This window comes from Lontra canadensis, unplaced genomic scaffold (assembly GCF_010015895.1).
Source record: "Lontra canadensis isolate GAN:19392208 unplaced genomic scaffold, GSC_riverotter_1.0 scaffold28, whole genome shotgun sequence".
Classification (NCBI taxonomy): domain Eukaryota; kingdom Metazoa; phylum Chordata; class Mammalia; order Carnivora; family Mustelidae; genus Lontra; species Lontra canadensis.
Genome location: NW_022631022.1, coordinates 13781667 through 13801412, shown reverse-complemented (window position 1 = coordinate 13801412; position 19746 = coordinate 13781667). Strand labels below are relative to the sequence as shown.

The following is a 19746-nucleotide window of genomic DNA, read 5'->3' as shown; positions in this document are numbered from 1 at the left end:
GAAAACACTATGCTGGAGGCAGGCTGAATAAGATGAGATGACAAAACATGTACTGGACCCATGCTGAAAGGACCAGATACATGTGCAGGTAATATACAACATTGAAGAAGTAAGGAGGAGGATAAATTAAGAGAAAGATACCTAGTGGTTAAGAGCAATGGCTTTAAACTTATATTGCCTGAGCTCCAATCCTGAATCACCTTACTTGTTCTGTGACCTTAAGAAGGACAAAAAAAAAAAAAAAAAATTAGCGGGGCGCCTGCGTGGACAAGTTGGTTAAACATCTGACACTTGGTTTCAGCTCACGCCGTGATCTTAGGCTCATGAGACTGAGCCCTACATGGGGCTCTGCACTCAGAGGGGAGCCTGCTTGGGATTCTCCCTCTCTTTCTGCCACTGCCCCTGTCCCCCATGCACACTCTCTCTCAATCAAAGAAATAAATCTTTAAAAAAGAAGGAAATTAGAAAAGGAAAATAAATATTTAATTACCGCAAAGACAGGGAGAGAGCCAGACTTCAAAAAGCACTGGCAAAACAAAGCAAAAACATAACCTACCTAAAGGTACGTATTTTATATGGAATTCCTGTGCTGTTCTTGGTGGGGCACCAAGCTGGTATCCATATTTTCAGAGGTCATGATAAATTTTCAGATATAATGAGTAAAAGCAAGTTCAAAATTATTTTGTTAGAAACTTTAGGTTTCAGAGAAATATTCAAGGTTTTAGATCTTGGAGGTCAGAAACCATGTGATTCTGTGAGTTTTAGATTACCTCAAGTTTATTTTGTTCCAGAATGATGAAGTACTTCATCATTTTGGAAGCAGGACAGAAGTATCATTTTTACTTCTTTTTTTTTTTTTTTAAGATTTTATTTATTTATTTGTCAGAGAGAGAGAGGGAGAGAGAGCGAGCACAGGCAGACAGAATGGCAGGCAGAGGGAGAAGCAGGCTCCCTGACGAGCAAGGAGCCCGATGCGGGACTCGATCCCAGGACGCTGGGACCATGACCTGAGCCGAAAGCAGCTGCCCAACCAACTGAGCGTCCCTCATTTTTACTTCTATTATCTTCCTAAATTGTTTTTATTCTGCTTTCGGTACCTACCCATTTCAATTTATCTTTATAACACTCTGGAGTCACCTTTCCAAATTTGTCTGATAATGTCAGTTGCCTCTGCAAAAATCTCCACCAACTCCAAATAATCCACATGAGATGTGAAAACCCCTTAGCAGGAAACCAGCAGAATGTGGCCTTGACCTGCTTACCTTGGTCACCCCCAGCACCTACCCACTTTTCATCCTATTTACTCTTACTGCAAACTCCTGTCATTCCACTAACATTGATTTTATTAAGGTCACAATAAAGTATATTTGTCAAGTCCAATAGTCTACTTTCTGTCCTTAAAAGACTTTCTCACTTTACCTAACAGCATCATTTATTCTTTACCTGAAAACCTCCCATTCTCATGGTTTCCCTGGTCCCATCTGTTCCCCCCCACCCTCCGCTTTGGCCTCAATCATAGAATCCTCCCCCACCCCTTTTATTTCCTTTCAGTAGTCTCTTACACATTGATGTTTCCCAGGCTCTAAACCCTGGCATTTCTCTCATCATGCTACATAATCTTCCAGGATGATCTTATTGTTTCTCATGGTTTTGACTGATGCTGACATGCTGGTGACACCCTTCACCCCGATCCAAGTGTCCAGGTCAGGTGTCTAGTAACCTGGTAGACATTCCTATGTGAAAGCCCTATAAGTACCTTAACCTTAAACTCAACTGAACATCTAATCCCCACCTTACAATTTTTTTCTCCTTTTTAATTCCTAGTTCACTTGGCAGAGGTACCAGTAACCCAAACTGAAACCTTGGAACCAAACCATCTCTCTCCCTCTTTTTTAAAGATTTTATTTATTCACTTGAGAGAGAGAAAGAGAGAGAGCAAGTGCACATAAGCAGGGGAAGAGAGAGAAGCAGACTCTCTGCTGAGCTGGGAGTCCAGCATGGGTCTCGATCCCAGGACCTGGAAATCATGACCTGAGCCAAAGGCAGATGATTAACTATCTGAGCCACCCAGAAGCCCCAGGGAACTTAACCATTTCTCTTCCCTACTTCTCTACTTCTCAGTCCTCATCAGTCACCAAGTCCTGACAGTTTTTCTTCCCTCAATGTTTTCACATTCATTCCCTCCTTCATATTTCATATAGCTATTACCATAGTTCAGATACCCTCCATCTCTTTCCTATGTATCCTCTTGACTGGACTCTTCAGTCTCACCTTCTTTATTCTTTTTTTAAAGACTTTATTTGTTGAGAGAGAGAGTGAGAGAGAGAGAGAGAGAGCATGAGCAGGGCGGAGGGTCAGAGGCAGAGGGAGAAACAGACTCCCCGCTGAGCAAGGAACTCGATGCAGGACTCTATCCCAGGACCTTGGGATCATGACCGGAGCCGAAGGCAGATGCCTAACTGACTGAGCCACCCAGGTGCCCCTGTCTCACCTTCTTTAAACCCAGTCTCCTAAAGTCTCCTCCCTACCAAGTTACTCTATTTAAATTCAACTCTCATGATGGTACTTTCTATCCATGTAAAAAGCTAGAGTTCCTTGGAGATACTGTTTTTACTTAAACTCACTCTAAGACTTTGAATTTTGTGTGAAAAAGTCCTTTGGTCTAGAAAATAGGTCCAACTTGCCTAACTTATTTCACGATACTCTCCTGCATACCCCCAACATTGTCTCTGGTCAGACCAAGTGTAGGGCATTCTCTGGGAAGTTTGGGCTCTACCAACCTAAAATTGCTAGGGTTCACTGCACACAATATCTTTTCCCCATTGTGCCTTGGTTTTTACTCCTCTATTCCTCTGAAATACATCTTTTACATATCAGTGACAGCAAGCCCTATGCTGGGTTTGGCTGTCTCTGAGTCATGCATTAACTCTTAGCCCAGTCTCAGTTTGAGACCCACCAGGGCACAATATGCACACTCCAACTTACTCTTCTAGCACTCTGTTTGGCTTTTCTTTCTCATAACATTTGCATAATTGTTTTACATTTCTTGTGTAGCTAATTCTCCCATTTGTCTGTAAGTGGATTCATTAATATGTATCCAATGCCTAGCACAGTATCTCACACTTAGAATAAATATTTATTAGACCAAAGTGGCTGGACCAGCTTGCATTCCCACCAACAGTGTAAGAGGGTTCCCCTTTCTCCACATCCTCTCTAACACTTGTTGTTTACTGTCTTGTTGAATTTGGCCATTCTACCTGGTGTAAGGTGGTATCTCAATGTGGTTTTGATTTGAATCTCCCTGATGGCTAATGATGATGAACATTTTTTTCATGTGTCTGTTAGCCATTTGTATGTCTTCTTTGGAGAAGTGTCTGTTCATGTCTTCTGCCCATTTTTTGACGTAATTTTCTGTTTTTTGAGTGTTGAATTTGAGGAGTTCTTTATAGATCTTGGATATCAGCCCTTTGTCTGTAGTGTCATTTGCGAATATCTTCTCCCATTCCGTAGGTTGCCTCTTTGTTTTGTTGACTGTTTCCTCTGCTGTTCAGAAGCTTATGATCTTGATGAACTCCCAAAAGTTCATTTTCGCTTTTGTTTCCTTTGCCTTTGGAGACATGTCTTGAAAGAAGTTGCTGTGGCTGATGTCGAAGAGGTTACTGCCTGTGTTCTTCTCTAGGATTTTGATAGATTCCTGCCTCACGTTGAGGTCTTTCATCCATTTCGAATTTATCTTTGTGTATGGTATGAGAGAAGGCCTAGTTTCATTCTTCTATACATAGCTGTCCAATTTTCCCAGATGAAGCCATCAGAAAGGATGAATACCCAACTTTTGTATCAACATGGATGGGACTGGAGGAGATGATGCTGAGTGAAATAAATCAAGCAGAGAACGTCGATTATCATATGGTTTCACTTATTTAAGGAGCATAAGGAATAACATGGAGGGCATTAGGAAAAGGAAAGAAAAAGTGAATTTGGGGAAATGGGAGGGGGAGATGAACCATGAGAGACTGTGGACTCTGAGAAACAAACTGAGGGTTTTGGAAGGGAGGGGGATGGGAGGATGGGTGAACTTGGTGGTGGGTATTAAGAAGGGCACATATTACATGGAGCACTGGGTGTGGTACATAAGCAATTAATCTTGGAACACTGAAAAAAATAAAATAAAATTAAGATATTAAAAATATATATTTATTGGACCAAATTCTAGGGACACTAAACTCTTTACTCTTCTGTAAAGCCATTACATGAATTTTAATCCTCAAGGCCTTGACTCAGACATTTCCCTCTGATGTCTCCTCTGTGGGCTTACCACCAGTGGGCTCCAATCAGCCTTTGAACCTGCGTCCTCCATCTCTGGGCCTCCGGACTTCCTCTATCCAATGGATACCTCTGTAATAGCATGAAAAATTTTACATAATTCTCTAATAGCACTTTCTCTTGCATGGGAAAACTAGTCTTTAATGTGTGTCCTCTTGATTAGGGTATACATATTTTACTCCAGGAGCATGTTTTAAACAACTTTAGATTCCTGTCATGAAAAATAGATCCAGAAAGATAGTAAATGTGTAGTTATTGAAGGGAGAGGACTCTGGCCAGATGCCTTTGATTAAAAAAATGAACAAACAAACAAAATGAAAGGTTAAAGAATAGAAAAATACTACAGTCAATTCTATTTCTAATCAGTTCTAATAGGAGAAAGTATTATAATCCTACCATTTAGCTATAAATTGAATTATTTTTTGAAGAAAATTTTAAAGTATGAAAACCAATGTATTTTTTACTGCTTTTCTGATTTTATAAGTATTTATTAACATAATAAGTACATAGCAAAGATTGTGTTACACTAGGTAACTCAAAATTACATCTCTCAAAGCCCCCAAAGCCATAGTTTTGTAGGGCATTTTCATCATTAAAACGTTAAAACATTCATCATTAAAACACTAATTTTACCAACTCAAAGTATAAAAGAGGCAAAGCTTGCTTGTTTATATCCCTGGTCTCCCCATATTATGCTCATTTTCCCTCTCAGATACCTTATAAGCAATGAACGTTGTTCAATAATTGTGTCATCTTCTTTATAAGACTTTCAATTTCATCTACAGAATTCACGCTAGAAGTGCCTTCAGAATATTTATTATGTTTGTCCATTATTTCTGCTTAAAGTCCCTGCTAAACCGTTACTGATCTCATGGGCACCAAAAATCAGAAGGGGGAAGCTACCAGATTTAAATACTGGGTAACACTTGGCTGCATCAGGGAGACATCGATGCCTTTTTTTTATAAACCAAGAGCAAGATTGTTCATCCTGGTGACCTCCAGTATCCCTTTAAATATATAAAGCATGTTCAGGATAATAAACTTCTTATGTTTGAGCTTCTTACCAATTTATTTTGACAACTGATGTTTCTATAACTCTTGTTCCCCCTAGGTATGTATATTTTCCTTGTGCCATCCCCTGTACATTTACATTTAGGTCTTGCATATTCCACGACTCTTAACCTCTAACTTGGGTCTAACAAATTTTATTATTGTGAATTGCTCAAAAAAAAAGATACATAGTGTTAAGAGATTTTGCTTTCTAGTTTTAATATCCTTATATTATTTGTGATATTCTTAACAGATATAATTAATTTAGTATATAATAAAGTCAAAGTAGGTATCATTTACCTAATGGAAGCAATCCGTGATAATGTATTTCTAGGGTTAAATAGCAAAACATCATGCTTTGTTATTCATAATCCTCAAAGATCCGTGTTTAAAACTTTAACCTATCTTTATCAGCTAGTATCGCGACAAGCTGCGTGAGTGGCATAGCTAAAATCTAAGAGAAGCCACCATTTCCAGGACCATCATCCATTTCTTTTGAGGTGTCATTCAGAGCATTTATTTATGTTTGTTCATTCTGTGATTGGGTTTAGTAATACGGAATTCAGAGATGCCTAAGTGAAGGAAAAATTACTGACATAGGAGAACAAAATAGCATCAGATCGCATACTGAAGACTTCTTTCCTCCGTATTTTATCTTCTCACTTTTATCATAAGCTGTGCTTTCAATTTTCAACTCTTTTGTTATAGTTCAAATGAAACAGGTTTTCTTGAGAGAAGTAACAGAACTGAACACTGGATGCTTCTGATGTCTGTGAATGATACTATTATTCAGGGTTTAAAAGAAATGGTCTTTAAGCATTGAGCTGGCATAATTCAATCTGTCCTCACTATTCATCCATTTGCCTTATTAAATCCTGGTTGCAGCAAAATGGCAGGAAAGCCGAACTGCTTCTGGAAGGTATTCTGATGACAAAATTCCAGAAACTGGACTCAAGTCAGATGTTAAGTTCACTTGTTCAGTAGACTTGCAAAGAAAGGAGAGCCTCGGGGTGCCTGGGTGGCTCAGTGGGTTAAAGCCTCTGACTTTGGCTCAGGTCATGATCCCAGGGTCCTGAGATCAAGCCCCACATCGGGCTCTCTGTTCAGCAGGGAGCCTACTTCCTCCTCTCTATCTCTCTGCCTGCCTCTCTGCCTACTTGTGATCTCTGTCTGTCATATAAATAAATAAAATCTTTAAAAAAAAAAAAGAGCCTCTTGGTTCATCGATGTGATAGGAATACAAGAATGAAAGGGCATTCTGGTTGAAATAGAGCATTTCGGGAACTGAAGTAAGTGACGGCATAGTTGCTGGAGAACAGGAGACTCCCGTGGAATTGCTTTCTGTCGGTGCTGGATTCCATTGGAAATTGCACTTTGGATGTGTACACACGACACTCCCACAGTTGAATTATGCACTCATCCCTGGGACAAATCACATTCTAATTAAACTACCTCCCATTTATGAATGAGACATTTTTAAAAGCTGAAATCTCTTTCTCTTTCATGTAGTGGAGATTGTGGGAGTTTTTGCTCTTTTTCGTAGATGTAGTTAAGGAAGTAATCACTGGCATTAGAGGGTGCGCTGTTACATGAATTAATTGGTTTGTGTTTTAAGAGTGCTTAATGTTTTTGTCTTGTAGGCACTTTTCATGTCTGTCTTCTAAATACATGTGCCCTGGCGTCCCTGCTGTCATGAGCACCTTGTTGGCAAATATAAATGCTTTCTATGCTCACACAACAGTTTCAACAAACGTGCAAGTTTCTGCCTCAGATCGATTTGCTGCTACCAACTTTGGTGTAAGTATTTTTGGATTTTCAGATTCCTACTAGCTTATGGGAGTTACATTTTCAACAGACTTTGGATTCTAGATATTCTTGGAATCTCACTGCAGGAGGCACTTCTTAGGGAATATCTTACAGTATAATGGGTGAAAGCTAAAAGTTCATGGGAAACATACCCTGTAAAATAACTTGGGTCGTCAGTAGGCATCTTCATGGAATGAAGTCACCCTATCTGGAATGACCTTTTTCTCAATGAGGACACATAAATTTTCTGAAAGAGTACTGGGACTTTATAGGACTTTCTCCATATATGCAAAGTTAGGATTTACCCTTTCAGATGCTCCCTGGTAAAAATGAGTTTGGTTGACTTCTCTCAAGACTATTAGCCTCCATTTATACCTTTGATTGGTTTTTACTGTTATTTATAGATATTGGCACATTGAAGTAAAATGTAGTAGGTGTTTAAAGAGTCTTAACTATCCATACCCAATGAAGACTGACCACCTAAAGTAGTCACATGCATCAAAGATGCATTGAAAAGTAGGAAGGCAGGTATCTCAAGGAAACTCAAGTATTTAGTGGTTGTAACTATCACTGGAACTCATTCTCTATAAGCCTCATTAAATTGAAATTGACAAGACTGGAAACAGGATATAATTTATAGTAAGTGCAGTAACATGGTACAGATCTAAACTAAGACAAAATTAGTGAAGATGGAGGAGAAAGGACAAATTACAGAGCTATTCATGGCATAGAATCAACAGTACTTGGTGTCTTTGGGGATGAAGACAGGGAAGGAAAGGGAAAGCTGTCTGGAGAGAAAGTTGTCTTCACTTACATAATTTTGACTAGGGCACGTATGTGGCTGGCAGTAGCTCTGTTCAATAACCCTATGAAACAAGTATTTTTACTTTTGTGTGTGTGTATACATGAAACTAAGATCCATTGTAGAAAAATGATTTTCATGACAACATAGTTACTTTTTCCACTGTACATCAGAATTGGTTCACTGAATAGATTTTTGTTATTATGTTGGTAGAAATTAAATTTTGGGATATGTGTCATAGAGTAAAAACAAATGAGACTCAGCAAATAAAAGTGTGTGAAGTCAGTAGGGGGAAAATGTGCTGCTGTGTATACAGTTTTTCTGTCCTTTTTTATCTGAAAGAAAATACAAATGAGGCATGTGAGATGAGTTGGAATGAATCAAAGGAAAAAGTAATTGTTATTTAATGACAAATCAAATTAAGTACTAGTAGATGAAAATACTATCTGGGTTAGGAGTCATGGGATTTGAGTTTGTGTTCAAATTTAGCAAGCCAAGCCAGTCGTTCTAGCCTGAATTTCTCAATCTGCTCAATGAAAATAACAACTACCTTTCTAATGTGTTTCTCAAATTGAAGATGAAAGCAAATGAGGTAAAATATGATAATCCAGTTTGTAAAAGTTGAAAATACTCTATAGATATCAGGTGTGAGGATTTCATCTCTCCTGCTCTACCTACAGTATAAACAGCATACTGTTAGACACGTTGAGTCTTGTAAGAGCTAGAACCAAAGAACCTTCCCTGACCAACTCAACAAAATACTATTATAACTGATAACAGATCACCAGAATGGTTTTGTTATAAAAACCTCATCTTGATAATAAGATTGTCTTGAGATTTTACTTGTAACATAAAGCACACAGTGTAATGAAATTGTTTTGCTTTTAATATTCTGCCTGGGCACCTTGTAGAGAATAAGCCAGAGTTATGGAACACTGAGCCTTTGTAGCTCTGAAAAAGAAGACATGTCTATATGATTAATATCTGTCATAAAAGCTACCTGGAGGAAAATGAGATAGAACTTCCTGCTGACCCAAAGAAGAAAAACCAAATTGATTTCACTACTTTTCAGTGACAACATGATTATAAAAAACTATTTTACAAATCAAATAACTTATTGTAGAAGAGAGCCCCCAAATTTTTTTCCTCAAGCTACATTTTGGTAAATTGATGATTTGGTATATAAATGGGAGTGTATTTTTCTCTGCCTATTGCAAATAATGCGACTTGCTCAGTCAGAGATACCTAAGTACGTTTCCCACCTCCAATTTATGGCCAAAGGTTCTTTTTCACCTGAATTCTGAATCTGATCTATTTCTTCTGATTCAAGAACACCATTATATTGGTCCTTCTTCATCCTTCTCAAAGGTGTAACCCAGACATTTTGAGTATCTAAATAATAAGCCAGTAGAAAAAGCTTTTCTTATTTTTTTTAAAATATTTTAATTTATTTATTTGACAGAGAGATCCCAAGTAGGCAGAGATGCAGACAGAGAGAGAGGAGGAAGCAGGCTCCCTGCTGAGCAGAGAGCCCGATGTGGGGTTCCATCCCAGGACCCTGGGATCATGACCTGAGCTGAAGGCAGGGGCTTTAACCCACTGAGCCACCCAGGCGCCCCAACTTTTCTTACTTATGAAGATTGTAAACAAACACATATTTAGGGGAAAAAAAACATCACTGTTACAATTCAGACATTTCAGACATGCGTACAATTGTTATTTCTAGTCATGCTTTGGATAAAAAATGTTCAAGACTTGGGTGTGAAGAAGAGAAACAAGAAAACTTCATTGAGGAAAATGATTAGAAAAATTAGATGAAAACGATAATAAAAAATGTCATATTTTGAAAGGTAAGGGGAAACTATTTTGAGAAAAGGAATCTGTGTAATACTCTCAACTGTTGCAAAAACTTCAAGTAAGATGGGGAAAGAAATGACCCCTTTAAATTTGGGAAATAGGAGGTAATTATTTAGTGAAGCAGTTGACATTGAAGCCTAATTTCATTGTGTCCTTCAGTGAATGGTATTGATGAATAGTTGTGTAAATTAGGTTCATTTGTTCACTAAAATATAATGCAGTCACTAAAAATCATGTTTTTAAAGAGAAGTTCATAAAATTGAGCACTGTCCATGATACAATAAATGAAAACAAAATTAATTCTGTAAATCTAACTCCAACATTGAAAACAACACACACAACTGGTTTAAAAATAAGACTGGAAGGAAATGTGCCAAAATGCCAATGATAGAGCCAACCTGGTGGGACGACAGTTAATATTTTGTTGTTTTGCTTTGTAGTCATCTTTATATTGACATTCTAAAACTTACCTATATTTATATTAATTTTTTAATAAACATGAATGAAAGGGTGAATATGGCAGAGGAAACAGACTGTTTTGTTAACGAACTGGACTGAAAAGGGAAAGATTGGTCAAGGGAAGATTTTGTCATGAAAAAGATTTTATTTTTACTGGCTGGTTGGGTAAGGATTTTTTTTTTTAATTTAATAAGGTAAATTGAAACATGTTTATAGGTTATCAGGAAAGGAACAAGTTGTGATAGTGAAGTTGCAGATTTATCAGATGGAGAACACGTGATGCAGTGACATTGCAGAAGAGAAAGAAGAGTAGGTAGTTGAGAGGACAAAAGGAGGGACATTCTTTGAAATGAGAAAGGACAAGTTCCTTTCTGAAATTTCAGGAATAACGTAAGTATCCTTGCAAACAACTGTGACCTTTTGATACTGGAGTGAAAAGTTGGGTTTTCATACCCCATTATCGTAATTTTCTCTGTGGTTGTCTGCAGGAACAGGAAATGCTCACCTATAAGACAGGGGTATGATACAGATGCAGGAGGGGAAGGAGGTTATGACAGGTTTAGATAAATTATCAGAGGGAATAGAAAGGGGAATGCTTCAGGGCCATGTCAGAGGAATTCCTAGAAAAGTTGAAGGTCTCATTTGATGTTGAGAAGCATAAATCACATTGTCACAACAATGCATGTGGCTATGAGATTTTCTCAGAATTTTGCAGCATTCTGTTGCTCATGTAACGGACATGGCAGAAGATTGGATTGACTCCAGATAGAAATTTTGTAGAAAAGAGGCAATGGAAGGGTGAGTGAATTAGTACATAGATTTCACCATGGGGTCTAGGTTTGAGAAGTTGCACCATGAGAGACAGAGACAAAAGATTTATGTAGGAACGTAATACATTTCAGTTAAAATTTCAAAGGGAAAGTCTTGGGTCCAAGATGTAGCTCTGGAAGTAGATTGTTGAAAATTGAGTATAAGACTGTTATAATTTAGTTAAACCTGCTCACAGGCCATGACCGCTGAATTTTCAGGAATACTGCAAAATAATTGTTGAACATAACAGTCCTTGAAACCAGAAGTACTGCGAATACTAACATAATGGAAATTGGGAAATGCTAAAAATCAAGGCATTTTTCTTTTGAGGAGATGATTTAATAGCACACCATTGATTGTAAAGCTTGGAGTCAGGAAGATTAAAGAAATTTTTTGGATAAAACATCCCTGTGGGTGTGGAAAACACCATGGGTAGATCAAGGATTGGAAAGGAAGAGAACCCCGTGAGTTGGGGTTCAATATCTCAACTATAAAGAAAAGTCTTTAGAAAATTTATTTAGTGAGTTATCTTAAAATACAATGAAGTATTAGTAAAGTTGATACTTATCTAGTTCATTTTTTTCTAACATATATATCCTCTTTGACCCAGCCAGTGTTGGGCAAAAATAATTAAGCAAATGCTAATAAGTATTTCTTTGCCATTACATATGTTCTTCTATTTGTCCACTTGTTCATTTGATATGTATTCATGTGATACCTCATTTAAGGCACTACAGCAGGTAATGAAGGGACTGAAAGATAAAAGGTGACTTCTAATCTCTGAAATTAATGGGGTAGTCACATAAACATATGTAGTGATAACCGTAAGTCACTCCCAAAATATGTTTAGTGTCAAAGGAGGTTATGTTAACAAATTTGCTTTGAGATTTAAGAGGAACAAATGACTGATTCTTCTCAGGGGCTCATGAAAGTTTGATAAAAGGAACAGGGCTTTTAGGGATGAGTAGTATTTCCCAAACTCCAAGAAGTAGTAGGGAAACTACTTAGGTTCTGAAAGACATTTGAGTAACATCAAGAGTAAAGATACAAAATAAATTCAAAGTGTGTGGAAGGTAGCCTGCCTACTGAGTAGGGCAAATAGAATTAAAAATGGTAGTAGAAGAAGAAGCTGTACAACTGGGTTGATAATAGATTGTTGAGGGCCTTTTAAGCCTACTGAGATATTTGGACATTATTCTTGAAGCTTAGGGTGTAATCTGATAGAACCTTTGATTTAGAAAGTTAACTCTGTAGAAGAGATGTTGTAGAGGGGAGACAGAGAATGTGTATCAGACACAGTTCAGGTGTAGTAATAGAAACCATCCTAGAAATTTTAAGTAGAAAGGGATTTGGCACAGGGGATTGGGTGCTTATAATATCATAAGAAGTCCTGGCGGAAGATTCTTCTATAATAATCCTCAAAATATCACAACTGATTTGCAAGAGAAGTTGTGATCTTACTTACAGTCAGGAAGGTGAGGAATCAGAAGGTGGCTTCTGCTAATGCAGCTATCTTTTTGAAACCACAAACCTAGTGACCAGAGACTGGGAAATGCATGTCTCTAGGACTTGACTTAGCAGCAGAACTAAACAGGAGGTTTAGTTCCCAAGAAACAGGAGGTGGGCCTCCATCTCTTCCTGTCTACTTTACAAATGTAGAGTACACATGCGTCTAGAAGGCAGAAACTAACATAATTGCATACACTTGCAAAGGAGTTTGGCAAATATGGTGCTGAGTTTTCTAGTCTCAGAACTCCAGAAAGCCACACTGAGGAAGGAGGAATAATTAAACCAGCTCTGGTATTGAATACAGGAGGACAAGATGGAAAGTAGTGATATGGCTGATGTGCGCAAAGGTGGATCTAAGTTTTGTGCTGCCTAAACCTTATGTAATTTGATGAGACTCTTTTTCAGAAGAATACACATTGTCAATAGAAAAGTAATATTCATTTCTAATAAAAAATGAATCCTGATGAATTTTAAATCACTATAATGGGATACCACAAACATTACAAATTCCAGAAAAACAACATGATATTTTCATTAATTTCCTGATACATCCCTTTAAAAGTTTTTTAGAGTTTTTGAGGGCAAATTCTTTGATCACTTCTTCATATAATGAAAATCCTGCAATATAATTTTTTATTAAAAAAAGATAATGCAGTCTTTACAAGAGTTGATCAAACTTTTTCTTTTTTTTTTTGAGTTGATCAAACGTTTTTATTTGATGTTTTTAGGAAAGTTTCTATTAACTTCAAAATTCATTGATAATGCAACACACATTTTATTGACTTACATCAAGTTTGGGAAAACATTTATTATGCTTCTTTCATATGTAATATCAAAGCAAAAATTGTGCCTGAGAGAGTTAAACAGGCAATGAAAACAATCTGAGGCAATTTCTTGCCCTAGCGGGAGAGGCTAGGGCTCCCTCTGAACTTAGCTATACTAAAACAAAAGATAGAGTTTTTAAGAGCTGGAATAAGCTGGAGAAAAAAATACCTGAAGATATTGAGGGGCAATTTGATCAGTGGCATGTGTCCAGCTCATTAACTTATTCTTGGGTGTGCAAGTGTCTTTTTCTGTGATGAGGCTGTTTGTGTTTGCTACTTGGTACCTACCAAAATTAGTCTCCTACCTTCCCCACAGAGGCTGGGAGTTGCAGATACTATCCCTTAGCTAGAGGCTTTTAAAAAGATTTACATTTCAAAGGAGCAGAGAAAGTATTTACAATTATAAGTTTTTTAAAGAGAATGCTCTAAAAGAGAGAGAGAGAGAGATCAGGGCCTAGAGTCAGGAAGAAACCTGTCTAACGTTTAGTCACACTGAGGGAGATGTTGGGGCTCTCTAGGTCCGTGAGGGGCACCGTCTCAGGGCTTTCCCAGTGCCTATGAAGTGACTCCTTAAATACTCTTTGAATCGATCACATTTATTAGTCTGTCACTGATGCCATCATGTAGTGACATTTTATAGTTTTATGGTATCTGTTGATAGCAGTATTAATCTCAAATCAGTAAGAAATGTAAGCCTATTTTCCATATGTTCCCATGATTAACTAAATTATCAAAAAATATCAAAATAGGCTATGTATAATTTCTACTTGAAATGTTCTGTTCTTCTTAACAAATTATTGCTTTTGATATGATCTGGAAAAAAATGTTCTTCCAATTAGCTGGTCCACGTCAGAATACTTCTTATCCTACTTTTTCCAAAGTTTACGGAAACCTGAGGTCATGTGAACACCTAGCTAGGGATCTTCTCAGGGAAGCTGAAGTCAGTGAGGGCCCCCAATACTGAAGCAGCATCAGTTTCAAGTGAAATCCACCCCTGCTTCTGGATTGAGATACTGAGAAACAAAGAAATGGAAGAGAGAAGCTGAGGTTGATGCAGAGGTGTTTACACACCTTCCTTATGAAGACTTTCCCTTCTCCAGTTCCCAGTATCCGAGGGCACCATGTTGACATTTCGTGTTGATTTGAATGCACTTGTGGGGTAACAATGCCTTCCCCCCTACTCAAAATCCCTCCTGTCCTCTTGGACCAAAATCAGACCACCAGCTGGTTCATATGGAGATAAGAATAATTTCCACATTTTAAAGGGTTAAAAAATATCAAGAGGACTACCATTTTACAACACATGAGAATTACATGAAGTTCAAACTTCACTGTCCAAGAAACAAAACTTTATGGGAGACCAACCATGCCCCTTAGTTTATATATGGTCTCTGGGAGCTACTATGTTACAGTGGCAGAGTTTAATAGTTGTGACTGGCAACAAAGCTGAAAAAACTTACTACCTGGCTCTTTCCAGACAGTTTTTTGACCCCTGGCCTAGAGTTATTTCTTTTTTTTTTTTTTAATTTAAATTTAAATTTTTTTTTTTTAAGACTTTTTAATTCATTTTATTTATTTGAAAGCAAGAGACAGAGACAGAGAGCATAGGCAGGGAGAAGCAGACTCCCGCCTGAGCAGGGAGCCTGATGTGGTACTCGATCTCAGGATCCCAGGATCATGACCTGGGCCAAAGGCACATGCTTAACAGAGTAAGCCGCCCAGGCGTCCCTAAAGTTATTCTTATCAACTAATGAAACATAAGTTTTTGATAACTGATAGCAGTGTTTTGATTAATGTGGTCACTACCAAATCCCAGGCCTGTATAGACCTTCCCTGGCAGGAAAAACAGGGCAACAGGATGGTTTTAAATGTTGTGGGTATGCCCTTTGGGAGAATCATTTCTTAATCACCCAGCCTTTTGTTATTCCTCCAGTCACACCATGCAGGAGATAGGGCTCCTCAGTTTTGCAAAGGCAATCTCTACTTAAATTGAAAAGTGATAAATAAAATTAAATTTCAAGCTGTCCTGCTGTTTAAAGAATCTCTATGAAAATTCAATCAGTAGCATACTTTTAATTTCCCATCATCTCATATTGTCTGGGATTTAGAGACAACAAGGCTGGCAGTTTTCTCCACATTTCTGTGTTCCTTGAATGTAAAATTTCCAGCTGGGCGCGAAAGACTTGGGTAAGAAGACCACACGTGTGATCTATATCAGTCACTGTTCTGTTCGGCTGCATGAAACAAACTCAACTGAACAGACTTAATAAGATTTTTTCCCCCATGGAAGCCAAGTCCAAAGGTAGTAAGGAATTCAGGGCTAGTATAGCTGCTCAGGATTGTCATTTTTTGGAAGGGTGGGCAGACAGGGCTAAGGGGCGGAGCGAGGGCTCTCAGCTTCCTGCTCCACCAGGCCTAATCTCTTGTTTAGCTTTTCATCTGGTTGTCCCACATCTGTTATGCCTTCTTGTGTCTAGTCTGAGTTTCATATGAGGGAAGGAAAGAAACCCACGGCAGATGGAGAACAGCCCGATAAAGATTATATAGCAGACACCAATATGATAGTGTTTGCCAAACTCTTCTAGTATCCTTTAAAATAATTCATTGGCAATATGCTAGCTGAGTCCATCCTATTTAATAAACTATATGTATCTCATTAGCCAAAATCCTACTGCATGGCCATTGCTAGAGGAAAAGAGGTCTGGGAAGGTAGGTATTTCATAATGGACACATATGACTCACAATGTCATGAGGTTCTCTTAGTAAGGAAGAATGAAAAAATGGATATCAAGCAGACAACCAGAACAGTCAGTCCTAGTAGAAGTAAGAGGCCCAATGATTTGGGCATTGGCACGGATGACTAGAGTCATGTCACCTGTCCTGATGATTTGTACCACTCACAGAGGTCAGATCAAGCATCCCAAGGCATGACCTGAACACGCTAACTTTTATAATCATTGAATGATTAACTTTGCTGTGGCCTAAACTGGTGATGGTCATGGCTCTTCCATTTTTCTATTTTGATTGAGAGCTACTGATCCAGGTGGTTGCGGGATGGGGGTTAATAAAAGGACAGTATAGTTCACCTCTTCCCTTGGAAAGGTATGATGAAGAGTAGGAAAGAAATACCTAAGGCCTTCGACTTATCTGTATGTTTCATGGAGAGTTTTACCAGAGAGTCTTCTCTGCCTAACAAGATGGCAAGCAAGTTGAAGGCAAGGTTCATTTCTTAGACTCCTTCATTCCCTCCACAGGGGGTTAACACAGAGGAGATATCAAGCTTTATTGCCTGACAGATAAACCTGATTAAGGCAGTTATTCAGAAAATTGGAGTTTCAACTTAAGAATGATTCATCAACTCCTGTTAATATTCAGCTCACTTCATCAAAATTGGTGACTTCAAGGGAAGAGTTATAACCCCATAAATCCACCGCATACGTGAAAGTATTAGGAAAGTTTCTACTTCTTCCAAAATGCAGTTTGTTATTTACAGAATAGTAATGTAGGCTGAGACATTTAATGTTACTTACTTACACTCCCATATTTTTTTTTTCATTTTTGATTAGATGTCTAAGACTCAGAATGGGGGGTTGTCTATCCTATAAAGTTTGTGTGATTTTGATGTTTTTACCTTATCTAACTTATTTACTTTAATTAGTCAACACAACTTCATCCTTATAAGCAGACTCACTTTTCTTATCTTCACATCCTATGATGAGGTCAGTTCAACTGCCTCAGAGGGAGGCGCCAATAATTTTTTTGGCTTGATATATTTTGTGCTTTTATAAAAAAATACTAAATTATAAACATACTTTAAAGGTGATCGATACTTTCAGATTATGAGGTCTGTACTTGTCACCAAAAGGAAAATGCTTTTTGAAATTGTTCTTGATGAGAACAATAGCTATCTCACTTCAATAGTTAGGAGAAATTTAAAAAACAATCATTTCTTTCTGGAGTGGTGTATGGGGAGAGGAAGTGTGTTTTTCTTGCTGACTCATAGTGTTGTGAATTAGTACAGTGGCAATTCAGTTGTCTGGACTTTTTCTGAAGTACACAACTTTCTGGATACTTTCTTATTCATCACAGAGAGGCCCTGTGGCTTATTGGCAAGAGCCTGGATTTGGTGCGAAAGAGGTCTGCATTTGAAGCATTGTTATGTCACATAGCCATGCTATCAACTCAGATAATCATTGACATCTTTGAACCCTCCTTTCTGTAGAAGGAGGACAGTAACTCAAAGAGTTGCTGTGAGGGCTGCATTTAGAATGACCCTTTATTTCCATTCTCCTCTTTTGTGTTTGCTTTGTACAGAGGGAAAAATTCATAAAACTACTGGACCAATTGCATAACTCTTTAAGGATTGACCTGTCAAAGTATAGGGTACGTACAAAATTATCTGCCTGAAGGTAAAATGTCATGTTTGGCTGAGGTGCTTTCTTGTCGTACTGTGAAAAATCATGCACTGTGTAGTGGGAAAGTAATAATACTGGTGTTGGGATCTCAGGTTCTGTCACACTGGACGGATAAGCCCCTAAGTAAGCAAGCTGGTGTCTCTTGTTCAGGGACCTTGCCCCCCATAAGCCTACAATAGTAACGTGTATATGTAATTTTACTTTTATAATTATTATAATAGCTATCAGATTGAGGGGCAGCTAATCCACAAGGTAGACATGTGGCAGAGTCCTCCTCCTAAAAGCTCACCCCTTGTTAGTGAAGATATCCTGCTACTATTTCCCCAGCTTTTAAGATGCCTCTTAGACTCATTGCTTAATTTACTCTTCCTAGATCAGTACAGTGTGCTCTTTTGAAGCTGTCCAGAGTTCTTGTCAACTCTTCTACATTTCACCTCCAGGTGAAACACACACAAATACACACACAAAAAATATATTAATGTATGTGTGAGTAAATATACATATGATGTTATAAAAAAACTTAGTTATAAAACATTTAGTTGTCAATTTTATTTACAGAAAAAAACTGTAGTAATAACTGTTGTATTCTTTATTTAATAATGTATTTTAAACATAATTCCATATCTGCACAATGTAGACCTTCTGCATTCATGTTTTAGTTCATGATGGATGGGTATCTTAATTGCATATTTCTGGAAATTATAAAACTACATTTTGTCAAATTCACCCTTCCTGTTGGAACTGGGGCCAATGCTAGTAGAAGACAACTGCTATGCAGGCAATTAAAAAGGTATTTGGGGGCCAAAAGGGCCTGGAGTCCACCTCATTTGTCATCATTTGGACACTAACTCTGTGGAAGTTCATGAATATCTAAAAATTACCTGTGGTTTTTCTGATTGCTATTTATTTATTATTTATTTATTTATGAATTTTTTTTTTTTTTTTTTTTTTGAGAGAGAGAATGAGAAAGGGAAAGAGCATGAGAGTGGGGGAGAAGGTCGCAGGAAGCCTGATGAAGGGCTTGATTCCGGGACTCCAGGATCATGACCTGAGCCAAAGGCAGTTGCTTAACCAACTGAGTCACCCATGCACCCTCTGATTGCTCTTTAAAAAGCCAATCTGAAAGCATGTTAAAATGAGAAATTTCTCAATGCAAAAATTGTTCTTTAGATCAAACATTTTCATAATTATACCTTCCCTCTACATCAAAGCTCTGAACATTTTTATTTTTGTATCACATCTCCACCAAATCACATTAATCAACTTGTTGAAACCCATAGTACTTCCAGGAAAGACACTGCCATGTGGTCTGATTTTTCTTTTAGCTTTTAAAAGTTTCTTTGTGACTCAAGGTAAATGCAGCACATGTAAAATTCCCAAGGTATTTTTGGAAATAATTGCCTGTCTTCAGAAAATTATAAAAAATGTTTCCAACTACATGCTGTCCCCTCCACTTCCAGTAGCAAAACTATTATATGAATATAAAACTATGATATGAACAAGATTAATGATGACACAGCATGAATGATACTATTTTGTATATTTTTATCACACCGTGGGAATAAATAGAAGGATGTGGTTTTCTAAGACTAAGAAGAGAATATTTCCAAATTGTTTACTCTTTATGTTTTATGATAGAATATTTTCAGAATAATACAGGTACATTTTTATAATTTTTACACAATTCGCTTCCCATTTCTTCCCCAGAAAGTTGGTTTTCACTGATGATTTACCCATTTTCTATTTCTTAATGAACCAGGAAAACTTTCCTGCCAGCAATGCTGAACGGCTACAAGACCTGAAATCAACTGTTGACCTGCTGACAAGTATCACCTTTTTTAGGATGAAGGTACCTTATTTTATTTGTCACTATCTGGTGTGGCATACCACA

At 37.7% G+C, this 19746-nt stretch overlaps 1 protein-coding gene across 1 annotated transcript in view; it reads left to right on the top strand.

Moving 5' to 3' along the window:
* Positions 1-19746, top strand: part of UNC13C (unc-13 homolog C) — a 601184-nt gene that overhangs the window by 321190 nt on the left and 260248 nt on the right. The window contains exons 16-18 of the mRNA XM_032864917.1: positions 7014-7170; positions 17755-17823; positions 19615-19704. Coding sequence (XP_032720808.1) covers positions 7014-7170; positions 17755-17823; positions 19615-19704 — 316 coding nt within the window. The remainder of the gene's footprint in view (positions 1-7013; positions 7171-17754; positions 17824-19614; positions 19705-19746) is intronic.